General features: G+C 41.0%; 1 protein-coding gene across 1 annotated transcript; it reads left to right on the top strand.

The window, feature by feature from the left end:
• Positions 1 to 1,870: 1,870 nt before the first annotated feature.
• LOC119061787 (olfactory receptor 7A10-like) lies at positions 1,871 to 6,026 on the top strand. The gene is made up of 2 exons (XM_053668136.1): positions 1,871 to 1,990; positions 5,051 to 6,026. Exon 2 carries the CDS (start codon positions 5,064 to 5,066, stop codon positions 6,024 to 6,026), a length of 963 nt encoding a protein of 320 aa, XP_053524111.1. The 5' UTR covers positions 1,871 to 1,990; positions 5,051 to 5,063.
• Positions 6,027 to 22,356: the final 16,330 nt, after the last annotated feature.

Genomic DNA, 22,356 nt, shown 5'->3' with positions numbered 1-22,356 from the left:
CCAGGGGAGCAACAGCGGGGGAGACAGCGGGGGAGCAGGGCTGCGTGTTGACTGTGGTCACGCATTTGTGTGTGGGTGGACAGGCGAGGGAGTGGGCAGTTGGACCGGGTCCCGGCGGTCCCTGTGGCTAGCGACAGTGGAGGGCGCAGCCATTTCCCTGCTCTGACCCCACCTCCACATACAGCGTCATAACCCAGCGACTCTGAGTGCCCCAGCCCTGGTGAACCACCTAAGGCGCTACTCCTCTCCCAGCTGTGAGAAACAGCAGAGGGGGTCGCCATTTCCCCGCTCTGACCACGCCCCCACATACAGCGTCACAACCCAGCAACCTGGGAGCCCAAGGCGCCGCTTCTCACACTAAACAGGTGCAAACAGACCAAAAATGGCGCAAGAAGGTCTCAAAGCCCCAGAACCTATAGATCTAAGCGATGAAGAAATAGCAAAACTCTCAGACGCACAGTTTAAAACACTGGTCATCAGGATCCTCACAGAACTGGTTGATTATAGCCACAAATTAGACAAACATATGAAGGCGAAACTAATTGAAATGAATGGAATTGCACAGGACACCAATAGCAATGAAAAGGAAACTGGGACTTAAATAAATGGAGTAGACCAGAAGAAAGCAAATAATGGCCAAACAGAAAAGAGTGAAGAAGCAAGAATTCCAAAAAATGAGGAGAGGCTTAGGAACCTCCAGGACATCTTTAAACACTCCAACATCCAAATTTTAGGGGTACCAGAAGGGGGAAAGGAACAGCCACCAGTGGAAAACTTATTTGAACAAATAATAAAGAAGAATTTCCCCAATCTGGCAAAGGAAATAGACTTCCAGGAAATCCAGGAAGCTCAGAGAGTCCCAAAGAAGTTGGACCCAAGAAGAAACACACCAAGGCACATCATCATTACATTAGCCAAAATTAAAATGAGCAGAGAATCCTAGAAGCAGCAAGAGCTAAGGGGACAGTCACCTACAAAGGAGTCCCCATCAGACTGTCAGCAGATTTCTCAAAAGAGACCTAACAGGCAAGAAGGGGCTGGAAAGAGGTATTGCAAGTCATGAAATCCAAAGACCTACAACCAAGATTGCTCTACCCAGCAAAACTTTCATTTAGAATGGAAGGACAGATAAAGTGCTTTTCAGATAAGATCAAATTCAAGGGGTTCATCATCACCAAGCCCTTATTATATGAAATGTTAAAGGGACTTATCTAAGAAAAAGAAGTTAAACAAACATGAACAGTGAAAGGACAACAAACTCACAGTTATTAACAACCACACCTAAAACAAAAGCAAACTAAAAGGACAGCTAGGTCAGGAGCGGAAACATAGAAATGAAGATCTCAAGGAGGGTTAGCAACAGGGGAGTGGGAGGAGGAGAAGGGGAGAGAAGGTACAGAAAATAAGTAGCATAGACAGTAGATAGAAAATAGATGGGGGGGGCAAGAATAGCATGGGAAATACAGAATCTAAAGGACTTGAGACACATGGTCATAAACTAAAGGGGGGGTAATGGTGGGGATGGGGGGTTAGGGTGGAGGGGAATGAAAGAGGGAATAGAACAACTGTAACAGCATAATCAATAAAAAAATTTTTTTAAAAAACCAAAATATAAATCCACCTGACTTCTAACCCGGTCTCTTGAGATCTGAGAATCATTATGAAAAAAAATTTCTATTTATTCCAGAGGCCCAGAGGGAAATTGTGTACTTGGATGTTAGAAAACACGAGGGAAATGTGCCTGATGAGCAGATATTCAGAGAGCTGTAAATATCTCCCCCACTCCTGCTGTCCCTCAGTTTGTACAATGTTGCTGGGAAAAATGACTGTGGCTGTGATTCCTAAGTCTGGCTCAGGAATGATGCTTCTTCATTTCTCCCTGCTGTTTTGTGTGGGACAGAGCTTCAGTCTCCATCATCCACCCTCCAGGGACCAATTCTGACTTCCAAACAGAGACCAGAAAACCTGTCCAGGAAAGTCTGAGAATCTGGTAGGTACATCAGGAAAGGGTCAGAGAGAATGGAACCTGAGAACTTTTACCTGAGTCACTGTGACCCTAATCAGCCTAGCCCTGAGACCAGATATCTCTGTATTCCTGGTTAAGTAACTAATTTATACTTAATTTACTTAATAATATATTATTAATAAGGATGAATCTGTTTGAATCTGCACTTCTGGACTATAGCTGACAGTTCGGTGATGGGTCTGAGAGTCCAGTGGGAACTCGCTGCACAATGACTGAGATGCAGGAAATGGTTCCAGGAAAATGGAAACACTCCTCAGAGAGTTTTGCTGTTTTCAGAGATGAAATGGAGCCTTATGTGTGGAGAGCAGTGCAGTGAAGTGAGAGTGTGAGTAATAAAATTCTAAGCCAGGGTGCCTTTGAGCATGTTGTGTATTCATTGAAAAGATCCAGACCAGTGAGGCAGACAGCACCTTGTAGCAGCAGTTAGTGAGGCAGACATTGCAGTATCTTCTCTCATGCTGAGTATTCACATGAGAGTATATTTAATAAGTCTAAAGGGGAATACTAACTAGTTTTATCTCATTACTGGTAAGGCTGCAATATTTTGAGATTTTGTGCCCTTTTACTTTCTATATTAAAACAGTAGAAATTCCTGTCCCACACTTAGCCTGTTCCTGCAGTGGTCATATCTCTATGCTTTGCATGAGAGATGCTGTTGTGCTCTTGGGAAATATAAATTGAGGATTGATCAACTTCTACATGAAGAGCATAGTGTACTGAATAACAAGTTTTGATAATTCAGTGATGAAGAAACTAAGGTCATACATTGTACCTTAAATTTTAATGACACTAAGATGTCCTAGTTCACAGCCTTTACTTTACATTTTACATTTACGTCATGAAGACTTCGCTGTCCCACCTAATGGAATAGAATATCTCCAATCATTTCAAAATTTCTTTTCTAGTTTCCTTGGATTTTCAAAGTAAAATGCCTACCTGAAAAAGCTAATGAATGCAGAGACTTAAACTCAGCCCCTCCATCACATGTCACTGGATGACTGACTATTAGACTGCCAAGACTGCTAGGAAGTGCTCCCACACCAGTTGTTCTCAGTGAGCACTGAGATGTGGGTACAGTGCTAGGTGTCAGAGCCTGGCTGGAGTCTCACTGGCTAATCTCAGGGTGTCTGCAGGGCTGGGCTCCTCCTAGAGCCTCAGGGGAGTATCTGTTTTCTCCTCAATCCCTGTTTGTATTCTGACCACCTGCATTATTTGGCTCAGGGCCCTTCCTCCTTCATCAAATCCAGCGGTGCTGCCCTTTCTCCTGGTCCCCCTCTTTGCTTCTAGGGGAGCACTGTGCTGACCTTAGTCCTTTCGGATGATCCCAGCTCACCTTCTGTCTTAAATCAGCTTAGCAGCCCTGTTCCTTCAACTACCCTCATCCATCCGTTGCTTTTAAAAAATAACGTATTCAAATGTACTGGGAAATAGGATGTGTACATCTTACAGAGATCCAAATTCTGCCTGCTAAAAGTTGGTTTTCAGATGTGTATTCTTTACAAGTCAAGGGTCCTTACATAAAGGAAGCACAGATTCAATCATAACTTCTGGAATGAGTGAACATGCATTTCCTTCAAAATCCCATGCAGAGATAATGTTTGGATCACAGGAATGAGAGTGACTGCAATGGAGTCTAACACAGAACCACAGCCTTTCTTCCCAAAGAGCAGTCCACAGATCAGGACCTGCAATGTCAACACTACCTGGGTGCTTGTCAAAAACACAGCTTCTCTGAGCCTGAAGGACCTGCTGAATCACACTCTCCATTTGAACTAGAATCCTGGGGACTCTATATGCATTTGAAACTGCAGAACCACTTGTCTCAACTAGGTTCTGTCACCTTTTACCATTGTCATTTGGGGAGGGATAATGATTTGGGGGAGATTTGTGTGTGTATATTTGTCAATCGTAGGTATTTAGTAGTATCACTTCAGACATTGCTAGGCGTAAAGTCATTTCTGGTGGAAATCCACTGCCTAGAAGCATCCTGAAATAATTATAACCATGCTCCATCACATGCTCTGATATTACCTTTGAGCAAATCACTACACCCCTGCAGCTGCTACATGAGGCCTGGGTACTAGCCATTCCCTCTGCTGGGCACATACTTGCCCACATAAGCTTTATCTCCATCTCTTTCTCCCTTGAGTTCTGTGCTCAAATATCACCTTGTTGGCCAGTCTTGCCTAAAAGCCCACCAGATATAGAATGGCCTACTCACTTCCTAATTTAGACATGCTTTTGTTTTCTTCATAGGATTTGTCACCATCTGTTGTTATATTTATTTCTATTATTTGCTTCCATATTCTTTCCCCAATATAGGCTTGTAGGGACTTGTGTTCTTCAGAACCCTCCACACACAGTGCAGACAGTCCCCAAAACATGGTCAATATCAATTTGTATTCCTGAAATACATGATATATTTCTCATTAAAATTGTGAGACATTAGGCAGCAGAAAGAAGGAAGGAGCTCCTACCCTTCCCGACAGCATGGATGGAACTAGAGAGCATTACACTAAGTGAAATAAGCTAGGTGATGAAAGACAAATACCATAATGTCTCACCTATAATTGGAACCTAATCAATAAAACAAACAACCAAGCAAAATACAGCCAGAGACATTGAAATAAAAAATAAACTGACAGTAACCAGAGAAGAGTGGGGAGAGGGGGGAGGGCCATCAAGAAACATGTATGAAGGACACATGGACAAAGCCAAAAGGAGTAGGTTTGGAGATGGGAGGCAAAGAAGGGTGGGGCATGGGGCCCATTGTAGAATGAAAATGGAGGCAACTGTACTTGAAGAACAATTTTTTAAAACTTAGTATTCCTGATACCTTAACAAAAACTAGGTTGGGACAAAACTTCCTACTCTCAGATGACACAGAAAACTCTTAAAGCAGAACAGATCTGTCCCAAAAGATGAAATATATTTCTTGATTACAAAATATAAATACTAGTATCAAAGCAATGTAACACTGGCTTATATGAAAATAACTTCTGTTCTCTTTCTCCTTCTTGAAAGTCAGCTCCACCTCATGGCAGCAGGGAACCTTACAAGAGTGTCAGAATTTCTTCTCCTGGGACTATCGGAGGAACCAGAACTGCAGCCCATTCTATTTGGGCTGTTTCTCTCCATGTACCTGATCACAGTGTTGGGAAACCTGCTCATCATCCTGGCAGTCAGCTCAGACTCCCACCTCCACACACCCATGTACTTCTTCCTCTCCAACCTGTCCTTGGTAGATATTGGTTTCACCTCCACCACCATCCCAAAGATGCTGGTGAACATCCAGACACAAAGCAAAGCCATCACATATGCAGGATGCATCACCCAAATATATTTTTTCATACTGTTTGGCGTGTTGGATGACTTCCTCCTGGTGGTAATGGCCTATGACCGATATGTGGCCATTTGTCACCCCCTGCATTACATGGTCATCATGAATCCCCGGCTCTGTGGACTGCTGGGTCTGGTGTCCTTTACCATGAGTGCCCTGGATTCCTTGCTACAATGCAAGATGGTGTTGCGGCTCTCCTTCTGCACAGACTTGGAAATCCCCCACTTTTTCTGTGACGTCAATCAGGTGACCCAACTTGCCTGTTCTGACACCTTTCTTAATAACATGGTGATGTATTTTGTAACTGTGCTACTAGGTTGTGGTCCCCTGGCTGGAATCCTTTATTCTTACTCTAAGATAGCGTCCTCTATACGGGCAATCCCATCAGCTCAGGGGAAGTATAAAGCATTTTCCACCTGTGCATCTCACCTCTCAGTTGTCTCCTTATTTTATGGTACAATCTTAGGAGTGTATCTCAGCTCCGCTGGTACCTACAGCTCACAATCCAGCGCAACAGCCTCAGTGATGTACACTGTGGTCACACCCATGCTGAACCCCTTCATCTACAGTCTCAGGAACAGAGACATAAAGGGGGCTCTCAAAAGATTCTTTGGGATGTCAGGTAAAATAGGGACCATCATCATGAATCAGAAAATGTGACCTGACCTTGCTTTCTTGGTTCTAAGACGAAAACCGGAAAGGTTTTCTTTAATCAAATTTTGGTTTGAAAACTTGCTCCTTTATTTCTCTATTGTAATTTCCACTTCTTTGAGTTCAACTTTTCCATACAATTTAAGTTACCATTGTATTAAGCTTTATACCAGACACTTTCTCCCTTCCTCCATATTCTAGGCTCAACATAGTTTTTTCCACCTGGATCAGAACTCTTTGAAAATTACAGTTTATTTCACAGCAACATGGATCTCTTAAGAATCATTTCTTCTGAAATGACACACATTGTTGTAAGTAAGTTGTTCTTGTTTTATAGATACAATGGTCATAAGTTGTATTACCATGTGAAATAATTTCACTTTGTTACTCACACCATTTATATACTTTTATTCCAGGAAGATCTGAAACCTCAATTTTAACTTTTCTGTCCCTCATTCTTTGTACATCAGTAATTTAGCAGCTCTTCCTGAGGATAAAGACTTGATCATTGCTTCCTGTAAGTTCAGCCTGTTGACAGTGATGCTGTAGGATAGGAAGGCCTGGGCACTGGTGATGGGTCCTGCTACTTGTTCCTCAGACCACAGTCAGTGTTGTGGCTGGATGGCCCCTTGTGGTCATTATTATCATTGCAAAAACCATCAGGGAACTGTGAAACAAAAAGTTTATTTCTCATTGATCCTGGAGAGTCACAGCATCTTGAGAGCCACAGAAAGTCCCTCAATGGGGGGCAAGGAAGAAGAGGGAGAGAGAGACAGACAGATTGAGTTGGGTGGGGAGGCTTGGGTGCTTCCCTAGCAGTCTTATCACACAGCTAGCAGTAGGATTATTTGAAATGGATGCCTTTTAAACTGATGCTTCATACATCAAAAGTATAATGTCACTCTGGCTGGTATGGCTTAATGGACTGAGCACCGGCCTGTGAACCAAAGGGTCGCTGGTTCAATTCCCAGTAATGGCACATGCCTAAGTTGTGAGCCAGGTCCCCAGTAAGGGACATACAAGAGACAACCACACATTGATGTATCTCTCCCTCTCTTTCTCCTTCCCTTCCCCTCTGTCTAAAAATAAATAAGTAAAATTTTTTCTAAAGTGTAATATCAAGCATTTACACTAGAAACATATCATTGGGTTTTATGACCAATCTCACAGTTTTATTGTCTTATTAGGCTCTATGTCCAGAAAACCTACCATAGTACCTGAAAAAAAACTGATTATTTACATAATAAAAATATGAAATCTGTCCAGAAGGTATTAAGCCATATAACATGAAAAATAGAGATATATATTGAAGAAGATACAAGAAACATTGTACATAAGACAATGACACCTTAGTTCTCTTCAAAGTAGGCACCTTGGGACCTCACACAGTTCTCCAAAGTGTCATTAGCTGCCTTGTTGTATTTCCCTGAATCTTGTCAATGGTCTGAAACCTCTTTCCTTCAAAGGTGATTTGAGTTTTGGGAAAAGCCAGAAGTCACAGGGCACCAAATCTGGGTTGTAGGTAGGCTGAGTTGCCTGGGTAATTTGATGTTTTGCCACAAAATTCTGCATAAGTTGTGATGCATGAGGAGGTGGGTTGTCATGAGGAAGCTGCCAACCACCAGATACCCACAGCTGCAGCCTTCTGAATCATCTAAATAGTTTCTATGGAGTAATGTTCAAGCTTAGGGCAAATTCTGATGCAGATTCGTTGCCCTACTATCTTAGTCATTTTGAAATTGACAGCCACGCAGTACAAATGTTCACTCAACAGCGGCTACTGCCCCCACTGACTAGCACAGTGAAGCTGTCATTGTTCACACATGTGCATTCCAGTCCACTTCCTTGGCTGCCAGGTTACATTGATGTTGCACAAACCTTTCTCATTATATTAACAAGGCTGGAAGTTTTCAGGACAGACCTTGGGTGTCTCCCAGTGGTTTCTATTTGGATATGAGGCAGGATAGAAAGGAGTTATGGAAAACCCAACAGGTGGAATGAAGAACTAGGAACAGACATCCTCTCACCAGAGCCCACTTATCCCCCCATTCTGTCATAATCACAAAGAAATGAATTTATGGCAGGGAAACCACTCTGGTAGGTGTGGAAGTCAATAACAAAAACTGGCTAGAACCAGATCATTTCCAAGTGGAGGAAAAATTGACTACATCCACCCCAAAGCTCAATATACCATCATTATAATGAAAACTGACACCACATGTAGAAGGGGAGTATATGGGGACAAAGGTCATGAAACTTCCAGAAGACCATTTTAGGAACAAGGCCCTCTCCCAAACAGAAGGCAGAGTCAGAATTTGGCACCCCAAAGCTTGGAGAAACCCCTCTCCCACCTTGGACTCATATAAAGCCGCAAGAACTAATGAACTGTGTGTACAAACTCACTCTCCTGTTAGCCCTCATCCACTCTGGTTCATACTTTTCTTTCCCAGGGGCTCCCTTGCCTGAGTCTCTTTCTTTTTCTCTACATAAATAAAACCTGCTTTATTGTCACCCCTATTTGTCCTTGAAATCTTTCCCAGGACAGTCAAGGACCCAGAGGTCACCTAACACACACAATTTTTTCGACTGCACCTGGGCAGGTGAAGCCCCTTGTGCAGAGGCAGTTCAGTAACAGATCCATACATAAGACGGACAGTGACAAAGAGACAATGAGGTATATGTGACATTCTGAGCTAAAGGCGAGGTAAGGCACCTGGAGCATCAGAGGGGAGAAAGGTCATTAACAGGACAGTAGGATGAGTAGATGTTCAGTAATTAGAGTTTGTCCTGTCCTATACTTTGATTGTAAAGAGTTGACTCCACAGATAACTTTTATTATGGGCAAGGCCCTGAATTTAAAATGTTTCTTATATTATGGTTCTGCCCCTGATCTAGCTGTCCTCTTAGTTTGCTTTTGTTTTAGGTGCGGTTGTTAATAACTGTGAGTTTGCTGTCCTTTCACTGTTCATCTTTTTTATCTTCTTTTTCTTAGGTAAGTCCCTTTAACATTTCATATAATAAGGGCTTGGTGATGATGAACTCTTTGAATTTGATCTTATCTGAGAAGCACTTTATCTGCCCTTGTATTGTAAGTGAAAGCTTTGCTAGATAGAGCAATTTTGGATGTAGGTCTTTGGATTTCATGACTTGGAACACATGGAGGGTGAGCAACAGGGGAGTGGGAGAAGGAGAAGGGGGGAAAAGGTACAGAAAATAAGTAGCATAGATAGTAGGTAGAAAATAGATAGGGGGGAGGGCAAGAATAGTAGGGGAAATATAGAATCTAAAGAACTTGAGGCACGTGGTCATAAACTAAAGGGAAGGGAATGGTGGGGGAGGGGTGTGCAGGGTGGAGGGGAACGAAGGGGGGAAATAGAACAACTGTAATGGCATAATTAATAAAATATATTTTTTAAAATGTTTCTTATATTGTAGTAGTGTTTATTTTTTTATTGTTTCATGGTTATGCTTTTACAGTTATCCCAAATTTTCTCCTTCTGGCTTCACCACCCAGCCCTCCCTGCAGTTCCATAGTCAATCCCCACATCTTTGTCCATGTCCTTTGGTCCTTTGCATATATTCTGACTAATTCCCCACCTTCTTTCAAATGGTCCCCACCTCCCTTGTCCCACTTACTGCTGTCCAGTTATTCCATGATCCTATACCTCTGGTTCTATTTTGCTCATTGTTTATTTTGTCCATGACATTTCTCTTATAAGTGATATCATATGGTATTTGTCTTTCACCAATTGGCTTATTTCACTTAGCGTAATAGTCTCTAGTTCCATCCTTGTTGTGGCAAAAGGTAGGGATTCCTTATTTTTTTCTTTTTGCTGTGTAGTATTTCATTGTGTAAATGTACCACCGTTTTTTAATTCATTCAACTACTGATGGGCACTTAGGCTGTTTCCAGCACTTGCCTGTTGTAAATAATGCTGCTATGAACACAGGGGTGCATAAATTCTTCTGAATTGGTGTCTCAGGATCCTTAGGGTATAATCCCAGCATGGGAATCCCTGGGTGAAAAGGCAGTTCCGTTTTTAATATTTTGAGAAACTTCCATACTGTTTTCCACAGTGGTTATACCAGTCTGTATTTTCACAACAGTGCACTGGAGTTCCCTTTCCTCCACATCCTTGCCAGCACATGTTGCTTGTTGATTTATTAATGGTAGGCATTTTGGAAGGTGTGAGGTGATATGTCATTGTGGTTTTCATTTGCTTCTCTCTGATGGGTAGTGTTGTTTAGCATTTTTTCATATGTCTCTGGGTCATCTGTATGTCCTCCTTGGAGAAATGTCTATTCAGATTCTTTGCCCATTTTTTACTTGGATTGTTTGTTTTCCTGGTGTTCAGTCATATGAGCCTTTTAATATGTTTTGGAGATTAAAACCATGTCCAGTATATCATTGGCAAATATGTTCTCCCATATAGTTGGTTCCCTTTTCATTTTGATGATGATTTCTTTATTCATACAGTAGCTTTTTAATTTGATGTAGTCCCATTTGTTATTTTTTCTCTATCTCCCTTACCCTAGGTGATATATCCACTAAGATATCACCACATGAGATATCTGAAATTTTATTGCCTATGTTTTCCACTATGATTTTCATGGTATCTTGACTTACATTTAAGGCTTTTACCGCTTTTTAGTTTACTCTGGTGTATCATGTAATATGGTGGTCTAGTTTCATTTTTTTTTAAGTACCAGTCCAGTTCTCACGACACCATTTATTTAAGAGATTGTCTTTATGCCATTTTAGGTTTGTGCCCCCTTTGTCAAATATTAATTGACCATAAAGACATGGTTTTATTTCTGGGTTCTCTATTCTGTTACATTGATCTATGTGAGTGTTCTTATGCCAGTACCAGACTGTTTTGATTACAGTAGCCTTGTAGTGTAGTTTTGTATCAGTTATTATTCTCCCTCCAAATTTGTTCTTCTTTTTATGATAGCTAAGGCTATTCAGGGTCTTTTTTTTTCTTCCATATATATTTTTGGAATATTTGTTATAGTCTGTGAAATATATAATTGGTATTTTAATAAGATTTCCATTGAATCTATAGATTGTTTTGAGTAGTATGAATATTTTAGTAATATTAATTTTTCTAATCCATGAATACAGTATATGCTTCCACTTATTTGTATCTTGTTCAATTTCTTTCTTCAGTGTGCTCTAGTTTTCCAAGTACAGGTCTTTTACCTCCTTAATTAATTTTTTTTCTAGGTACTTTTTATCTTGTTGTTGAAAAAACAGGAGTAAAAGTGAGTTTTTTTTTCTTTGCCTCTCCTCCTGATATTTCATCACTGGTGTACAAAATGCCATCAATTTCTGCATATTGGCTTTGTATCGTGATACTTGCTGAATTCACTTATTAGGTCAAGTAGTTTTTTCATGAAGCCTATAGGGTATCCTTTTTTAATTTTTTAAAATTGTTTTGTTGTTGTTAAAGTACAGTTGCCTGCATCCCCCCACTACTCCTCCCGACCCCATCTAACCCACCTCTCTCCTCTGATTCCACCCTGCCTTGGATTTGTCCATGAGTCCTTTATAATTGTTCTGGAAAACCCTTTCCCCCTTTCCCATCATTACCCCTACCCACCTCCCCTCTGCTTATTGTCAAATTGTTCTTAATTTCAATGTCTCTGGTTATACTTTTCTTCCTTGTTTGTTTTGTTGATTGGGTTCCACTTAAAGGTGAAATTATATGCTATTTTTCTTTTACTGCCTGGCTTATTTGACTTAGCATAATGCTCTCCAGTTCCATCCATGCTGTCACACAGGATAGGAGTTCCTTCTTTCTTTCTGCTGTGTAGTATAGGGTTTTCTAAGTGCACCATCATGATATCTGTGAATAATGACACTTTTATTCTTTTATTTCTAATTTATACTCTTTTAATTTCTTCCCCTTGCCTGATCACTGTGCCTAGGACTTGCAGTAGTCTGCTGAATAATGGTGGTGAAAGCAGACCCCCTTGTCTTGATCCTGATCTTAAGGGAAACACTTGTAGTTTCTGTCCATTAAGTATGATACTGGTAGTTGGTCTTTCATATATGGCTTTTTTCATGCTTGAATATGCTCCCTTTATTCTCATTTTGCTGAGTGTTTTTATATCAATGGGTGCTAGATAATATCACATACTTTTATTGCATCTACTGACATGATCATGTGATTTTAGTCTTTCACTTTCTTTATATGATGTATCATGTCCAAATTTAACATTTTTGGACTTCCAGCCAAAACGGAAATGGAGATAGATATACTGTGCCTCCCTACACAACCAAAAAAGGACAACAACAAATTTAAAAACAAAAACCAACCAGAACTGCAAGAAAATCAAACTGTATAGAAGTCCAACAACCAAGGAGTTAAAGAAAAAAAACATTCATCCAGACCAGTAGGAGGGGCAGAGATAGCAGCCAGGGCAGTGAAGTCTCAAGGCAAGGTGGTGGCTAGAGGACCAGGACAGGCAAGGTGGCAGGTGGCCGACAGGCAGTCTCACATTTGCATGCAGATAAACCAGGAGGAACAATGAGGAGTGAGACATACCAAGCAAACCAGGCTTCCTGCACAGGGAAATAAAGCCTCAAAACCTCAGACTGAAAAAACTTGGGGTTGTGGCAGCAGGAGAAACTCCCAGCTTCACAGACGACTGTCTTGGAGAGATGCACAGAGTCCTAGAACATGCACAAAACCACCCACCCAGGAATCAGCACCAGAAGGGTCCAATTTGTTTGTGGGTAGTGGAGGAAGGGACTGAAAGCCAGCCAAGAGCTGAGCAAGTGGCACTGTTACCTCTCAGGCCTCTCCCCCACATGAAGCCCCAGAACACAGGAATGTGGCTTGCCCCACCCTGGCAAATACTAAAGCTCTGTCCCTAACTATGTAACATACACTGAGACAAAAAAAAAAATATGGCCCACACGGAGAACAGATCAAAGCTCCAGAAAAAGTACATCTAAGTGACAAGGAGCTAGCCAATCTATCAGATGCAGAGTTCAAAACACTGATAAGCAGGATGCTCACAGTATTGGTTGAGTTTGGTCACAAAATAGAGGAAAAAGTGAAGGCTATGAAAAGTGAAATAAAGGAAAATACATAGGGAACCAACAGAAAAGAGAAGGAACACAGGACGCAAATAAATGATTTGAAACAAAAGGAAGAGATAAACATTCAAGCAGAACAGAATAAAAAAACAAGAATTCAAAACAATGAGGAGTGGCTTAGGAACATCTGGGGAAACTTCAAACGTTCCAACATGAAATTATAGGGGTCACAGTAAGAGAAGAATAACAGCAAGAAATTGAAATTTTATTTGAAAAAAATAATGAAGGAACCACAAAAATACAAAGTATTGTAAGACATTACTACAAAGAACTGTATGTCAAGAAATTTGAAAACCTAGGTGAAATGGACAAATTTCTAGAAAAATATAATCTTCCAAAACTCAGTGAAGAAGAAACAGAAAACCTGAACAGACCAATAACAGCAGATGAAATTGCAGCAATAATCAAAAAAACTCCCAAGACACAAAAGCCCTGGACCAGATGGTTTCACAGGAGAATTCTGCAAAGCAGTTAAGGAAGAGCTAACCCCTATCCTTCACAAACTATTCAAAAAAAAAAAATTATAGAAGACTCCCAACCTCTTTTTATGAAGTCAGCATCATCTTAATCCCAAAACCAGACAAAGACACAACAAAGAAAGAAAACTTCAGGCCAATATTACTGATGAACACAGATGCTAAAATCCTCAACAAAATATTACCAAACCACATCCAACAATACATTAAAAAGATCACACACCATGACCAAGTGGGATTCATCTCAGGGATACAAGGATGGTACAATATTTGCAAATCAAGAAGCATAATACATCACATAAACAAAAGCAAAGACAAAAACCACATGATCATATCAATAGATGTGGAAAAAGTATTTGATAAGGTACAACACCCATTTATGATAAGAACACTCAGCTAAGTGGAAATAGAGGGAATATTCCTCAACATAATAAAGACCATATAGAGACTTCCGCCAAGATGGAGGCATACGTGGAAACGTTGTGCCTTCTCTCACAATCAAGTTTAGAGACAACTGAATATTATCAACAGAAAACACAGCCAGAACACAGAAAATTGAACTTTTCAGAAGTCTGATAACAACAAATTCTTCAGCCTGACCGGTAAGAGGGGCGAAACCAGCAGCTGGCAGAGTGGGGTAGCACAGGAAAACTCGGTCAGATGGACTCAGGCGCACAGAATCCAGGCGCAGGGTTGGACCTAGTAAGCGACTCAGCGAGCGACCGCTGGGAAACAGCGAGGGAGCAGGGCTGTGGGTTGACTGTGGTCATGCTTTCCTGCGCAGATAGACAAGCAAGGGAGTGGGCGGTGAGACTACGGCACCACCATTTCCCTGCTCTGACCCCGCCTCCACATACAGCAGCATCATAACCCAGCGACCCGAGTGGCCCTGCCCTGGTGAACCACCTAAGGCTCTGCTCCTCACCCAGTGGTGAGAAACAGCAGAGGAGGTCGCCATTTCCCCACTCTGACCACGCCCCCACATATAAGCATCACAACCCAGCGACCTGAGAGTCCAAGGCTCCGCTACTCATACTTAACAGGTGAGAACAGACCAAAAATGGCTCATCTCAAAGCCCCAGAGCCTATAAATCTAAGCAACAAAGAAATAGCAAAACTTTCAGATGCACAGTTCAAAACACTGGTGATCAGGATGCTCACAGAACTGGTTGATTATAGCCACAAATTAGACAAACATATGAAGGCGAAACTAATTGAAATGAAGAAAATTGCACAGAAAACCAATAGTGATGAAGAAGAAACTGGGTCTCAAATCAAGGGAGTGAACCAGAAGGAAGAAAATAATGGCCAAACAGAAAAGAGTGAAGAAGCAAGAATTCAAAAAAATGAGGAGAGGCTTAGGAATCTCCAGCACATCTTTAAACACTCCAACATCCAAATTATAGGGGTACCAGAAGGGGGAAAGGAACAGCCACCAGTGGAAAACTTCTTTGAACAAATAATAAAGGAGAATTTCCCCAATCTGGCAAAGGAAATAGACTTCCAGGAAATCCAGGAAGCTCAGAGAGTCCCAAAGAAGTTGGACCCAAGAAGAAACACACCAAGGCACATCATCATTATATTAGCCAAGATTAAAATGAAGGAGAGAATCCTAGAAGCAGCAAGAGCTAAGGGGACAGTCACCTACAAAGGAGTTCCTATCAGACTGTCAGCGGATTTCTCAAAAGAGACCTTACAGGCAAGAAGGGGCTGGAAAGAGGTATTCCAAGTCATGAAATCCAAAGACCTACAACCAAGATTGCTCTATCCAGCAAAACTTTCATTTAGAATGGAAGGACAGATAAGGTGCTTCTCAGATAAGATCAAATTCAAGGGGTTCATCATCACCAAGCCCTTATTATATGAAATGTTACAGGGACTTATCTAAGAAAAAGAAGTTTAAAAAAACATGAACAGTGAAAGGACAGCAAACTCAGTTATTAACAATCACACCTAAAACGAAAGCAAACTAAAAGGACAGCTAGATCAGGAGCAGAAACATAGAAATGAAAATCTCAAGGAGGGTTGGCAATAGGGGAGTGGGAGGAGGAGAAGGGGAGAGAAGGTATAGAAAATAAGTAGCATAGACAGTAGATAGAAAATTGATGGGGGGGCAAGAATAGTATGGGAAATATAGAATCTAAAGAACTTGAGACACATGGTCATAAACTAAAGGGGGGGTAATGGTGGGGACGGGAGGTAGGGTGGAGGGGAATGAAGGGGGGACTAGAACAACTGTAATGGCATAATCAATTAAAAAAGAAATTTAAAAAAATAAAATAAAGACCATATATGAGAGACCTACAGCCAACATCATACTCAATAGGCAAAAACTAAAATCTTTTCCACTAAGATCGGGAACAAGACAAGGTTGTCCACTTTCACCACTTCTATTCAACATAGTATTGGAAGTCCTAGCCACAGCAATCAGAGAAGAAAAGAAAATAAAAGGCATCCAAATCAGAAAGGAGGAAACAAACCTGTCATTGTTTGCAGATGACATGATAGTGTATATAGAAAATCCTATAGACTCCACAAAAAAAAAAAAATGCTTGACCTAATAAAGGAATTAAGCAAAACAGCAAGATACAAAATCAATATCCAAAAATCAAAGGCACTTTTGTATACCAACAATGAAACAGAAGAAGCATAAATCAAGAAAAAAATCTCATTTGATGTAGCAACAAGAAAAATAAAATACCTAGGAATAAAACTGGCCAAGTAGGTAAAAGCCCTGTACTCAGAAAATTATACAACACTGAATAAAAGAATCAAGGTAGACACAAACAAATGGAAACATATACCGTGTTCATGTTATCAGCAGAATTAACATCATCAAAATGTCCATACTACCCAAAACAATTTACAGATCCAGTGCAACACCTATTAAAGTACCAATGGCATATTTCACAGACAGAAAAAACAATTCAAAAATTTATATGGAACCATAAATGACCCCAAATAGCTGCAGCAATTTTGAGAAAAAAGAGCAAAGTAAAAGGGATCACAATACCTGATACCAAACAGAATCTTACAGGTTTCAATATACAGGTTTTTCACTTCTTGGTTATGTTCACCCCAAGTTTTATTCTTTTTGATACAATTGTAAATTAGATTGTTTTTCTCGATTCCTCTCTCTAATTCTTTGTTATAAGACACTACAAATTTCAGTAAACTGATTTTGTATCCCACAGAGGTACTGAATTCACTTACCAGTTCTAGCAAAGTTTCATATTTTTTTAAGATTTTATTTGTTTACCTTTAGAGGGGAAGGGAAGCAGAGAGGGAGAGAAACATCAATGTATGGTTGCCTTCGTGCATCCCCTGCTGGGAACTGGCCCGCAGGGAACTGGCCTGCAACCCAGGCATGTGCCCTGATTGGGAATCAAACCGCGATCCTCTGATTCGCAGGCCTGCGCTCAATCCACTGAGCTACACCAGCCAGGGCAAAGTTTCATATTTTAAATAATTTAAAATAATTGGAGTTAATGACTGAAATGAATTGAACATACTTAAAATGCAAAATTTGTTGAATTCAAGGAGGCATACAAAAATTATGGGTTCAAATACATTTTTTCTTGAATAAATCCTCTTTGGTGACAAAACCCCAGTCAATACTATTTTTCAGTCCATAATAAAACTTTGAATTTAGAGAAGGACTGGTCTCAACTAGATTATAGCACCTTCCTAATTTGAAATAATTATTTGTGTTGAGTATTATAGGTATTGAACAGCCTCCTGCCAGACATTGCCACAGAGCTGGAGGGGAAAGCCATCCCTGGCTGGGAACTGCTGCAGTCTGTGAGAGCTGGAAGCAGCCTGACATTCCAATCATCCCCCATTTCTTACTCTGATTATAACTTTGAGCAGATTACTGAACTCCTTCCAGCCCCATTTCAGCAATGGAGAATGGAGTTCGTAATTGTTCCACCTCACAGAAGAAATGTTTATAGGAATTAAGTTAGGCAAGGCTAATGATAGGTACTAAAGTCAGATTATGTAGTATAAAATTGTATAAATATGTCCCATAATTAAGAGAGTTTTTCTAATGAGGGACTAAATGGCAGCCCTTCATGTCTAAGTGTGAAATTTCTCAATGATTTGGCAAATGAAGCTAAGGAGTATAGTCCCTGAAGATTTACATCAAGTTACACAGTTGTCTCTCTTGTTGGAGAGAAATAGAAATTGCCTGGAGGTATCACAAGCTGGGCCCCACCACAAGTCCATGAATTGAAGTCCCAGAGGTTCTAGTCAGGACAGTGTTCTCAGTCTTAGTCTTTGAGAAACTTTAACTCAACGTTGGGTAAGGTGCTGGGAGGTGACAGGATTCCCCTGACTTCAAATCTAATCCCTTAGAAACAGAGTGTCAGCAGGGAAATTTTCCATTCACTTTACACAAGTGTCCCAAAGGGAAATGAAGTGCTCAGAGAAGGGAATAACAGGGGAACAGAACCTAATGAGCAGATGAAGGGAGAGGTAAATATCTCCTCTGTGGCAGACTCTCAACGTGGGCATTTTAGGACTAACAGAACATACTTGTTTCTTCAGGGACCTGACTCTGGTCCAGAGACCAATGTTTGACTTCTTCCTGCTCTTTTATCTGAGGACAGAGTTTCAGTCTCCAACTGAAGAGGAGACTGAAGCCATCCCCCCTTAGCCATCCAGGGGGGGATTCAGACTTCTACAGGAGACCTTCCTTTCAGAGACGCTGTCCACGTGAGTCTCAGAGTGCAGCAGATGGTGCGGAGAAGATCTAAAGAGAAGGGATCTTAGAATTTCTAGTGATAATAACCTAAGAGACTACCCAGGCTAGTTCAGAGCACAGAGATTACCATATCTGCTTGCTAGGTGAACTAATGACCATAAAATTAGCTTTGTATATTAAATTCAAGTATTTTTTGCTTAAAACAATAAAAAAACAATGCTACTTGGCATAGAATTCCTTTATATAAGTATACATGATATAGGGAAATGTGTGAAAATGTACTAATTTTATGTGGTCATTCAGTCATATGGTGTCTCCTCCCCTTACTTCTTTTTTTTTAATATACTTTATTGACTATGCTATTACAGTTGCCCCATTTTCCTCCCTTTATTTCCCTCTGCCCCACCCCCTCCCCCACATTCCCCCCCTTTAGCTCATGACCATGGGTCATACATATAAGTTCTTTGGCTTCTACATTTCCCATACTATTTTTAACCTCCCCCTATCTATTTTCTACCTACCATTTATGCTACTTATTCTCTGTACCTTTTCCCCACCTCTCTCCCTCCCATAACCCCACTGATAATCCTCCATGTAATCTCCATTTCTGTGATTCTGTTCCTCTTCTACTTGCTTGCTTTGTTTGTATTCATTTTTTGTTTTTAGGGTTGGTTGTTAATAGCTGTGATTTTGTTGTCATTATACTGTTCATATTTTTTATCTTATTTTTCTTAGATAAGTCCCTTTAACTTTTCATATGATAAGGTGATGATGAACTCCTTTAGCCTGACCTCATCTGGGAAGCACTTTGTCTGCTCTTCTATTACAAATGATAGCTTTGCCCGGTAGAGTAATTTTAAATGTAGGTCCTTTCCTTCCAGGACTTCAAATACTTCTTTCCAACCCCTTCTTGCCTGCAAGGTTTCTTTTGAGAAATCATCTGATAGTCTGATGGGAACTCCTTTGGAAGTAACTGCCTCCTTTTCTCTTACTGCTTTTAAGATTCTCTCCTTCTCTTTAATCATGGCTAATATAATTATGATGTGCCTTGCTATGGTCCTCCTTGGGTTGAACTTCTTTGGGATTCTCTGAGCTTCCTAGCCTTCCTGATAGTCTATTTCCTTTGTCAGATTGGGGAAGTTCTCCTTCATTACTTGTTCGAATAAGTTTTCGATTTCTTGGTCTTCCTCTTCTCCTTCTGGCACCCCTATGATTCAGATGTTGGAACATTTAAAGTCATTCTAGAGGTTCCTAAGCCTCTCCTAATTTTTTTGAATTCTTGTTTCTTCATTCTGTTCCGGTTGAATGTTTTCTTCTTCCTTCTGCTCCAAACCATTCATTTGAGTCCTGGTTTTCTCCCCTTCACTGTTGATTCCATGTAGATTTTTCTTTATTTCACATAATGCAACCTTCATTGCTGCCTGGGTCTTTTTTATGTGGTTGAAGTACCCAATGAGTTCCTGGAGCATCTTGATAGCCAATGTTTTGAACTGTGCATTTGGTAGGTTAGCTACCTCTTTGTCACTTAGTCATAGTTTTTCTGGAGCTTTCAAATGTTCTTTCATTTGGACCATTTTTTTTTGTCTCTGTGCACCTGTTACGTAGTAAGGGGTGGAGACTTAGGTGTTTGCAAGGGCAGAGCAAACCTTGTCCCTGCGTTGTGACACTGTATGTGAGGGAGGGGTCTGAGAAGGAACAATGGCACTTACTCAGCTCTCTGCCAGTTTTCAGTCACTTCCCCCACTACCCACAAGCAAATTGGGCCCTTCTGGTGCTGATTCCCAGGTGAGTGGGTTTTTGTACAATATAGGACCCTGTGAGTTTCTCCAACAAACTCTCCTGTGAGGCTGGGAGTTTCTCCCACTGCTGCCTCAACCCCCACAGGTTCTTACAGTCGGAGGTTTTGAAGTTTTCTTTCTCCATACTGCATTCCATGGTTGTGCAGTCTATCTAACTCCCTAGTTATTCCTCCCAGTTTATCTGCATGTGAATATGGGACCACCCAGCCTGCCAGCCGCCACGTCACCCCAACTATCAGGTGCTGCCCTGCCACAAGTCCTCTTCACCCAACTGCCCATCTCCACCCTGCCTACCGGTCTGGATGAATATTTCTTCTTTTACTCCTTGGTTGTCAGACTTTCATACAGTTGGATTTTCTGTGAGCTCTGGTTGTTTTTTGTTTTTAAATTAGTTGTTGTCCTTGTTTTGGTTGTGCAAAGAGGCACAGAGTGTCTATCTACATCTCCGTCTTGGCCCTCCTCCCCTTACTTCTTTTCTTTTAAGATTTATTTATTTATTAGAGAGGGGAAGAGAGAGAGAGAGAGAGAAGAACATCAATGTGTGGTTGTCTCTCACATGGCCCCCACTGGGGACCTGGCCCACAACCCAGGCATGTGCCCTGACAGGGAATTGAACCTGTGACCTTTTGGTTCACAGTCCGCACTCAATTGACTGAGCTGCGCCAACCAGGGGCCCTACTTCTTTTTTTTTTTAATTATTGTGCAAGTACAGGTTTTTTAAATATTTTATTTATTTATTTTTAGAGAGAGGTGACAGGAAGGATAAAGAGTGGGAGAGAAACATCAATGTGTGGTTGCCTCTCATGTGTCCCCCACTGGGGACCTGGCCTGTAACCCAGGCATGTACCCTGACTGGGAATCAAACCGACAACCCTTTGCTTCACGAGCCCCGCACTCAATCCACTGAGCTACACCAGCCAGGGGTCAAGTACAGTTTTCTGTCTTATACTCCCACCCAGCCCATCCCCCCCACCAGTGCTCCCCACCTCCTTCTCATCCCCCCACCTTAGTTTTTGTCCATGTGTCCTTTATACTTTTTTCTGTGAATCCTTCCCCTTTTCCCCTGAAATTCTCTCTCCTCTTCCCTCTAAGTCTCTGTCAGCCTGTTCTGTATTTCAGTGTCTTTGGTCATATTTTGCTTGCTTCTTTGTTTTGTTGTTTAGCTTCCTGTTAAAGGTGAGATCATATGGTATTTGTCTTTCACTGCCTGGCTTATTTGACTCAGCATAATGCTTTCCAGTTCCATCCATGCTGTTGCAAAGGGTAGGAGCTCCTTCATTCTTTCTGCTGCATAGAATTCCACTGTGTAAATGTACCATAGTTTTTTGATCCATTCATTTACTGATGGGTATCTAGGCTGCTTTTAACTCTTGGCTATTGTAAATTGTGCTGCTATGAACATTGGGGTGCATAGGTTCTTTTGGATTGGTATTTCAGGGCTCTTAGGATATAATCCTAGCAGTAGAATTGCTGGGTCAAAAGGCATGTTCATTTTTAGTTTTCTGAGAAAATTCCATTCTGTTTTCCATTGTGGTTGTACCAGTCTGCAATCCCACCAACAGTGAACTAGGGTTCCTTTTCCCCCACAACATCACCAACATTTGTTGTTTGTTGCTTTATTTATGATGGCCATTCTGACCAGTGTAAAGTGGTATCTCATTGTGATTTTAATTTGCATCTCTCTGATAGCTAATGATATTGAGCATCTCTTCATGTGTCTCTGGATACTCTGTATGTCCTCCTTGGACAACTGTCTGTTCAAGTCCTTTGCCCACTTTTTAATTGGGTTGCTTGTCTTCTTAGAGTGGAGTCATGTAAGTTCTTTGTATATTTTGGAGATTAAACCTTTGTCTGAGGTACCATTGGCAAATATGTTTTCCCAAACAGCTGGTTCTCTTTTTATCTTAATACTATTTTCTTTAGCCGTGCAGAACTTTTTATTTTCATGAGATCCCATTTGTTTATTCTTTCCTTTATGTCCCTTGCTCTAGGGGACATATCAGTAAAGAAGTTGTTGTGTGAAATATCTGAGATTTTCCTGTCAATGTTCTCCTCTAGGATTTTAATGATATCATAGCTTATATTTAAGTCTTTTATCCACCTTAAATTTATTTTGGTGTATGGTGTAAGTTTGTGCTCAAGTTTCATTTTTTTTGCACATAGCTGTCTAGTTCTCCCAACACCATTTGTTGAAGAGGCTATTTTTACTCCACTTTATGTTACTGCCCCCTTTGTCGAATATTAGTTGCCC

This window comes from Artibeus jamaicensis, unplaced genomic scaffold (assembly GCF_021234435.1).
Source record: "Artibeus jamaicensis isolate MK-2021 breed Jamaican fruit bat unplaced genomic scaffold, CSHL_Jam_final contig_477, whole genome shotgun sequence".
Classification (NCBI taxonomy): domain Eukaryota; kingdom Metazoa; phylum Chordata; class Mammalia; order Chiroptera; family Phyllostomidae; genus Artibeus; species Artibeus jamaicensis.
Note: the sequence above shows the minus strand (reverse complement) of the source record. Positions and strands in the feature narration are given on the sequence as shown.